This window comes from Miniopterus schreibersii (genome assembly GCF_964146895.1).
Source record: "Miniopterus schreibersii genome assembly, chromosome: 17".
In the NCBI taxonomy this organism is placed as follows: domain Eukaryota; kingdom Metazoa; phylum Chordata; class Mammalia; order Chiroptera; family Miniopteridae; genus Miniopterus; species Miniopterus schreibersii.
Window position 1 is genome coordinate 44,567,475 of NC_138117.1, and position 8,712 is coordinate 44,576,186.

Sequence of the window (8,712 nt, forward strand, 5' to 3'; positions counted from 1 at the left end):
AAAACAGTGTGGAGGCTCCTCAAAAAATTAAAAATGGAGCTGCCGTTTGACCCAGTGATTCCACTCCTAGGAATGTATCCTAAGGATCCTGAAACATTCATCAGAAAGAATATATGCTCCCCGATGTTCATAGCAGCGCAGTTCACAATAGCTAAGATCTGGAAACAGCCCAAGTGCCCATCAGCAGATGAGTGGATAAAAAAGCTGAGGGACATTCACACCATGGAATACTACGCAGCTGTAAAGAAGAAGGACCTCGTACCCTTTGGGACAGTATGGAGGGACCTGGGGAATATTATGCTGAGTGAAATAAGCCAGGCAGAGAAAGACAAACATCACATGATCTCGCTTATACGTGGAATCTAAAGAACTTAATAAACTGATGAGCAGAATAGATTCAATGACGTGGAAGCATGGATGAGACTGATAAATGTCAGAGGAATGGAGGAGGGCGGGTGGGTGGAGGCAGAGAGAGTGACCAAAGAATTTATGTGCAAATATGCACAACCCAAGGACACGGACAATGGTGGAGAGAGGGACTGGGGAGGGGGAAGGAACGGGGTGGAACGGGTCATTGGGGAGAAAAAGGGACATCTGTAATATTTTAAACAATAATAAAATGAAAAAACAACAACAGGCAAGAATTGCTTTTATGAAAAGGGTATGGTTATTATCAGTCAGTAGCACAGAGATATACAGATATCATTATAGTTCATTTAATTTAAAAATATACATTTTTAAACCTACCTTCCAACTTTAATCCAATCAGATGGTATACAAGATACAGCAGAGTTCTTTATTTCAATCATAAACTAAAATAAATATAAATCAAAATTAGATATTTAAATGATTATCCATATTTTAAAGTTTCCTCAAAATTATGCTAAATATTAATTATAAATAGTAAATATTATTCTGAATAGTCAAAACAAATCCAGTACTGTTTTTGGGAGAGTTTATATATGTCCTTACAATCCAATATTATTAATTGGGGTTCCAATACTTGGGATAAAGTACAATCTGTATTGAGCAAAGGAGATCACTGGACACTTTAATGTTGTAGCACTGCATTGTGCATGCCACAAATGGTGGTTTTTTCCATCAATGGCCTATTTCATTTATTAGTACCCACTTATCTCGAGAAATCTGTTACTCAGTAGTAAGACTGAATTTCTAAGTCCATAAAATTTTTAGATGCTCAATTATTAGATGTTATACACACTTTAGATATGGCCTCTCCCCGATTCTGAACAGAAGGGGACTTTACTATAATAGTTTCTATTCAAGGAGCCTAACTCCTCCAAAAGTCCTACGAAGAAAGCGCTGACTGTCACGGAAGGTGCTTCCCCTGCGTGCTTCGTGCCTCGCCTGTAGGAGCCTCAGCTCTGAAGGCACAACGCGCTCTGCAGACAGCGCCTCTGAAGCCAGCCAGGAGCAAGCGAGGCCGAGCTCCTCTCCCGCCTTCCGTTTCCAGGGCTCGTAAGGTAGCAGCTGGCCCTCCTGCGCACACTGCAGGGCTGTTACAATGAAAGCCAGTATTTTACTCAAATAAAGAAACTTATTTTGTACAGGATGGAACCCAGTGGCACTGTGGCCACCACTAATCTTAAGATGGCTATAGGAATTTTTTTTTTTAACACTAATCAGATTTATAACATTTCAGGTATTTATAATATGCTTATTATTAATAGTATCAGCCTGGCTCTTGAGTTTACCTTTCTATTAATAGAAACACTAGCTTTTACATTAATTATAATAGGAACTAATAGTTAATTTTAAGAATTTTCATTCTTAGCAAAAATTCTGTAACTAATGACGTCCTCTTGCATAGAGATAAATGAACACTTGAGTCTGCCACACCCAGTTCAACAGAGTGAAGAGTCCAAAGTTCACTTTGGCTACAAAAATTGAGGAAAATACACAAAATAAATATCATGGGTGGGAGAGATAAAATCACTTTAAAACTAAGCTAAAAAATTTTGCTTAAATATTATTTTTAAATGTATGAGACAACGTATTGGTCTTTTGATAAAATAATTCTGGGAAGAGCTATCTATGCCAAAGGCAAACTGAAAAATTTGGGAACATACTGGATCACTAACAATCGGGAAGGACACATCTAGATCAGAACGGTTGTGACTAGGGGATGGTGGAAATTTTGCAAATAAGCCCAAACCGCTTCAATGAGGCCGTGGGCAGCCAGCGAGGCTGGTTACTTAAGCGCATAATTTGACATACTTTGCCAGGACAGCGCTGGATTCAAATGTGTATCTTATACACCTGACAAACTGCTACTGGTCACAGCCCCCTGGAGTGGCTTATAAACAGTCTGGAGCATACTGTTCGATCTGTAAGTATCAAGGGTCTACGCTAAGGAGCACAGCCCCTCAAGAAGGCCGTGTGCAGAACCTGCAGGGGGCCGAGGGAGCCTGGAGAGCCCATGCGGTTCTGCGTGGCAAGCCCGGGGCCACTTCCTCAGGGGTGCTGATCCTGGGTTTCCTCCTTTTTCCTTCGGTAGTCCCAGGTTTTCAGCCTGGGTTTCTCCTCAGCATTGTGATCAACCAGCAGTTTCCCTCTTCTACATCGTTAGTGGGGGAGGAAAGCCGCCACTGCCTTTTACGAGCTTCTAAGAATGGGCAGAGAGGCCTTTTGTTTAAAGATGGCTCAAGAAAAGAAAATCAACTAAAATTGGAAAATAACATCTATTTCAGAAATCTTGGGAAGTTCTCACAGCAACTCTCCCTGCTCTATAGTCCCTGGCTGTGTTTCTTAGGTGTGATGTGAGAAGCCTGCCTTGATTTTTGCAGCAATCCCTCGTGTGCTTCTTCCGGATCCAGGTCTGTCTCGGTTACGTGCCAGATACTGTGGCTCACTGCAGCCTGTGGTATCCCTGGCCGGCATCACCGCTGAGTCTGCTAACGTTCTTAACACCCCAGAAGCTGCTTTGTTTCCCCAGCAGCACACTCAAGCCAGTCCTCTCCCCTTTTCTTTCTTACTCTCTTAAGAATGTGCAACTGTTTTTTTTTAAATGTAGAAGATTTAACAGAGAATGCTTTCCACATCTTAAACACCCTAAGCTGGTATTTGGATATGCTGCATCCTGAGAATGCAATTCTTCTAAAGATTTTCTGCCAAATGTCTTTCCCTTTCCTTAAGAATAATACTACTTATCAATACTTCCCCAAATCTAAATATCACCCGTTATCCTTCCATGTTTAATTCAAGGTTAAGAGAGAATTCTCTATACACATAACATGTGACAGAGACCATTGCAGGAGCAGTGAACCAGGTACAGCTATGCAGGCTTTGCTTTCATTATTTCCTTATAAGCTAATACTCTCAGTCAGCGACGAGGCTCAGGATCCTCACGAGTGTATAAAAGCTGGGAACAGGGAAAACCAATGCTGCCTAAAGGAACCCTGGCGTGGCAGTCTGTCTACTTATTGATTTTAAGTGATAACAACAAGATCCATGTACCGTGTGGGACTGCTATAAACAGGTTTATAAAAACTGTAACAGTTACTGTATAAAAGAAAGCTTCAGAGGGAGGGTATGAAATAGAAGCACGTGGACCTAAGATAAGGGTTTCCTCCCTTCTTCCCTCACGTCTTGGAGGGAATCACATTTGATGAAGTCTGTTCTCAGTCCTTCAAGTATCTCAAAATAATTTGCTAATACCTTTAGTACAAACTTTTAAACAGAATTTGATTATAACAATGCCAAATACTTAGAATTCATTTGGTGTTTAAATAAACAGACTCACTAATTCTAAAAAATGTTGCAAAAATTATTCTGCATTAATTTGTACTATTAAACTTCTAGAGAAGGTTTTAAAAAACCAATGGGACTCCATCCTACTGTTAATAACCAAGAAATTTATTGTCTCAGAGGCATCATCTTAACCTAGTAAAGATTAAGAATGGAGTGGGGCGGATGCGGGGTGGAGGGGATCGATGGGGGGGTGGGGGACATGTGTAACACTGTCAACAATAAAGATAAATTTAAAAGCAGAATGAGAGCATCTATCTCCCTCCCCAGTCATCTGTAATCCAATTACTTCATCTCCGTGTGGGGCTTCTTCTTAAACTTAAATGCTGCGCTGATAAAGAGTAATAATTTAGTATCTTTTACAAATGCCTGGTTGTTTTTACTTACAAACTGCCAATCAAATCCAGAATTGTCTTCCCAAGACTTAAGCATTATTTTAGTTTGAATAGTACGAGCTCTAAAATGTCTGGATTTTATCAAATAAAATCTATGATGCTGATAATCCCTTATGTTAATATCTATGAGTAGAGTGAAACAATGACATGGTAGAAAGACTGGAGTCAGGCAGAGCTGGGATGGAATTGGGCTTCTGACTTGGACAACTTACCTCCTACTCCAGCTTTCTTTCCGGCAAAACTGGAGTAACCCTCCTTATGCTGTGACAGGGATTAAACAGCATGTGCGAAGCACCCAGCACTGTGCTGGACTCTGACAAGGGCCAGATAAAGGGCAACTACATCAGTATTAGTACCATCATCATCATTATATGAGTGACATCTGTGTAGTGCTATATGATTAGAAAGCACATGCATGTATTTAACACGATCGGTCTTCATGGCAGACTCACAACAAAGGTGACCTTCTGCGGTCACACCGCATGCGTACGCAAGAACTGGCACTTAAACTCAGCTTTCCTCACCGCCACACCAGGGAAGCACTTTTCTTTTTCTTTTCTTTTTAAAAAAACATATCTTTATTGATTTCAGAGAGAGGAAGGGAGAGGGAGAGAGAGAGGCAGAAACACCAATGATGAGAGTCATTGATTGGCTGCCTCCTGCAGGCCCCCGACTGGGGATCAAGCCCACAGCCCAAGCCTGTGCCCTGACCAGGAATCGAACCGCGATCTCTGGATCCTAGGTTGATGCTCAATCACTGAGCCACGCTGGCCGGGCTCTACTATGTCTTTCTTTAAAGTTACTAAGCAGTTTTGATTGTCTCATTTCATTTTTAAAAAATTTAATCCTCACTTGAGGGTATTTTTCCGTTACTTTTCACAGAGAGTGGAAGGGAGGGAGAGAGAGATCGATATGAGAGAGACATGCAGATTGGCTGTCTCTCGCATGCACCCTGACCAGGCTGGGGATCGAGCCTGCAACCAAGGCACGTGCCCTGGGCCAGAATAAAATCATGAGCTGACACTCTAACCACTGAGCCAAACTGGCCAGGGCTGGTTATCTCATTTCAATAAAAAGCCAGAATAGTGGCACTAAGGTCACTTGTCACTTTGCAAGGTCATGATTGCATGCTGACACCAAAACATACAATTAAATATTTGGTATCTGGTATTCTGGTATTTGTTCAGGGGAAAAAACCAAAATACAAATACTGCCAAATAGTTTTCCTGTTATGTACAGACAGCTCCATGTGGAATGGCTGTAAAATGTCTGCCTGAGTATAACATCTTAATAATTTTAGTCCAGAAGACAGGCCGACTTTATCAATGGTGTATTCAATGGCATAAGAATAATAAACATTTTAACGATTATAATTTACTATAGCTTCTTATTTCAAATAACCATATAAATAAATCATCTTTTGGCTAAATAGATAAAGCAATGTAAATACCTAAAAACTTGATTTGAAATTAAGCTTTTCACTCCAAGGAAAAAAATCTGTTTTTAAAATCCTACAAACTCGCCCAGCTGGGCGTGGCTCAGTGGTTAAGGGTCAACTTAGGATCCAGGCGATCAGGGTTCGATTCCCGGTCAGGGCACATGCCCGGGTTGCGGGCTGCAGCCGATCAATGACTCTCTCATCATTGATGTTCTATCTCTCTCTGTCCCTCTCCTTTCCTCTCTCTGAAATCAATAAAGATATATTAAAAAAAAATAAAAATAATAAATAAAAAAATAAAAAAAATAAAATAAAATCCTACAAACTATTCACAAATATCTTAATTTGCTATTTCAACAAAGCAAAATTTCTCAAATTCCTCCATCAGGATCTTTATCTCTTGTTAAACGTAAGACCTAGAGGAGGCATACCTCAAGAGCCCTAACAGGGCCACAGGGCACAGCCACGCCTAAACGTGTAGTTTATCCTGGTTCTCGTTCGGAATGAGTATCAAACCCTAAACAGAAGTCTATACCAAGACCACATTCTAAACAGGGCCATAATTCCATGGAAGACGCACTAACGTAGGTTTTCACTGTCGTTCTGCTCTTTGTTTTTAGCACCTACACCAACGTCAGAAGGAAGCCCTGCCATTGTCCCTGTGTGATCCAGTCAGCGCTGGTGGTTCACTTGTAGCCTTTCAGCATCTGCAAGCACGTGACCAAACACTAACTTCACTCTCCTGGATTTAGGGTATATGAATTCTGTAAGTTACTATTTACAATAGTCAAAGTTTTCTATAATTTCAACAGATAATATTAAAGCACATATAACATTAAGTTACATGATTTTACCAAGTTTATTTGCTGTAGTAAATAAGCAAACAAAAATACTTATTAAAATAATTATCAAAATAAAGTGCTACAACATATTTCTCAGGAACAAAACAGAAAATCTGAACAAAACAATGTTTTCATCCTATCCTCATATTTTTATTTACATTAAAAAATATATATCTTTATTGATTTCAGAGAGAAAAAAGGAGAGGGAGAGAGAGAGACAGAAACATCAATGACGAGAGAGTCACTGATCGAGCCCACAACCCGGGCATGTGCCCTGACCGGGAATCGAACCCCGATCGCCTGGATCCCAGGTCGACGCTCAACAGCTGAGCCACGCCCGGCCGGGCTATTTACATTTTTTAAAGAACAGTTGATTGGTTTTTAGAGAGGGAGGAAGGGAGAAGAGGGAAACACCGATCTGAGCGTGATCCATCGGCTGGCTGCCGCCTGCACGCCCCACGCCCCCCACTGGGCACCTGCCCTGCCGGGGATCCGACCAGCAGCCTTTGGTGCAGAGGATGCTGCCCAACCCACTGAGCCGCACGGGCCAGGGCTTTATCTACATTTTAAAACACTTCTTTACTGAGGAAAACTAAAGCAGATCGAGGTCTTTTTGACATTACCTCCTGTCCTGATACTGTCACATACTGTGCGGAGGGACTTTTCAGTACTTTTCTTATGTCTTGCAAATGCATTTGGATCTTGTCCGTCACTCCTTGAATTTCATCCTTCCTCTTTCTTATTAAAGGGAAATCAGAAAGTTCTTTGAATAATTCAGTTTTATCCCCAATTCTAAAAAATAAAAATGCAAATATACACACTGAGGCATATAATGTAGATCAATTATCAATTATTTTTCACAACATCATGAAAATCCAGAGGGTTGGGAGCCCAGAAAACTGGTGCTAAATATTTATGGGTAAGTTTCTTAATTTCTTGGAAGACGGACAAATTTACCCTAACATCATTTTCATTTTGCAAGTTCATGATTCCAATGATAAAACCAAGAGAAAAAATATTCATTGTTCGCCTATTCAGAAGACAAACACAAACACAAATACTGTCAAATGCTCTTTCTTTTACAGAGTTCTTTGTGGGATGAATTGTAAAAGGCCTGCTTATGAAAGGATCACTCTGCTTCTGCAGTTTCTCAATATAAGGCAGATCATGCCTAGATTTCAAGCAAATGAGTGAGTGTAAGATGCCACCTGACCCCCATTTTTGGATGAACAGGCTGCTACTACTTGCTCTGTCTGGATTTTAAGTTTCATCATCTGATGCCTGAGCAAGTACTACATCTGTCCTAGATGATGAACTGCCTAGATTTTGGACAGCAAAGTGTTACTTCTGGCTGTAATACAGAGCCTTCAGTATCCAATCACAATTCTAATTTCACATGCAACTTCTTCCACTACTTTCAGTGAAGCTCACGAATCCACACATCAAATGGCAAATGCACTGGGACAAGCAAAGTAACCCTCCACCACTGGAAGAAAGAGCCACATCTACTTACTGGGCTGCTTGCTCATTAAGGACCTTTAGGTAACGCTCCACTGGACTGAGGAGCTCAGGAATTTCTAAAATAAGTGTCTGGAGCAGGTCTGACTGAACGTGGGAATTAACAGCAGGTATTAATGCTTGAAATTCTGACTTCAGGTGATAAAGGGTTTTGACAATCAAGAAGAATTCTTTGGTAGAACACTGAAAATAGAAATACGTTTTTACCTAAATAGCATATAATACATGAAAATAAAATTTAATGAGTGATCTATTTAAAGTTAAAATAATAATTAAAGAAAAAATTAATTTATTTTATAAACTAGTTAATTGAAATAAAGTCCTGTTGATACCTTCTAAATGTCAAATCAATAGTTGAAACACTTTTTAAAATAATATTTTAAAGCTATAAGGAAAATAATTTGAGACAGGGATAGTAAAGCCAATAGTTGCTCAGTATTTTTTCATTTTCAAATACACTGATCACATAGCAAAAATAAACAATGTCAAAAATATAAAGAACAATTCTGGGGAAACATCTGTAAGACATATGAGTGACAAAGGACAAAGTTCCCCCAAATATAATGAACTCTTACAAATCTTACAAGGAAAAGATAAATAATCCAAAGAATAAACTGAACTGAATCTGCAACTCATGAAATAATGTCCAATAAGCACACGATCGACCTCACATATAATTAGGACGAGCAAATAAAAAAACACAGCAGCATTTTCCACTTATCAGGATGTCAAAAATTTTAAAGCCTGATAA

General features: G+C 39.9%; 1 protein-coding gene across 1 annotated transcript in view; it reads right to left on the minus strand.

Moving 5' to 3' along the window:
* The window catches only part of LOC308547092 (DNA mismatch repair protein Msh3-like), a 70,125-nt gene extending 62,089 nt beyond the window's left edge, over nucleotides 1-8,036 (minus strand). The window contains exons 1-3 of the mRNA XM_081116836.1: nucleotides 7,957-8,036; nucleotides 7,067-7,181; nucleotides 748-812 (exon numbers count right to left, since the gene is read on the minus strand). Of these exons, the coding sequence (XP_080972962.1) occupies nucleotides 748-812; nucleotides 7,067-7,138 (137 nt within the window). The 5' untranslated portion in view covers nucleotides 7,139-7,181; nucleotides 7,957-8,036. The remainder of the gene's footprint in view (nucleotides 1-747; nucleotides 813-7,066; nucleotides 7,182-7,956) is intronic.
* Nucleotides 8,037-8,712: the final 676 nt, after the last annotated feature.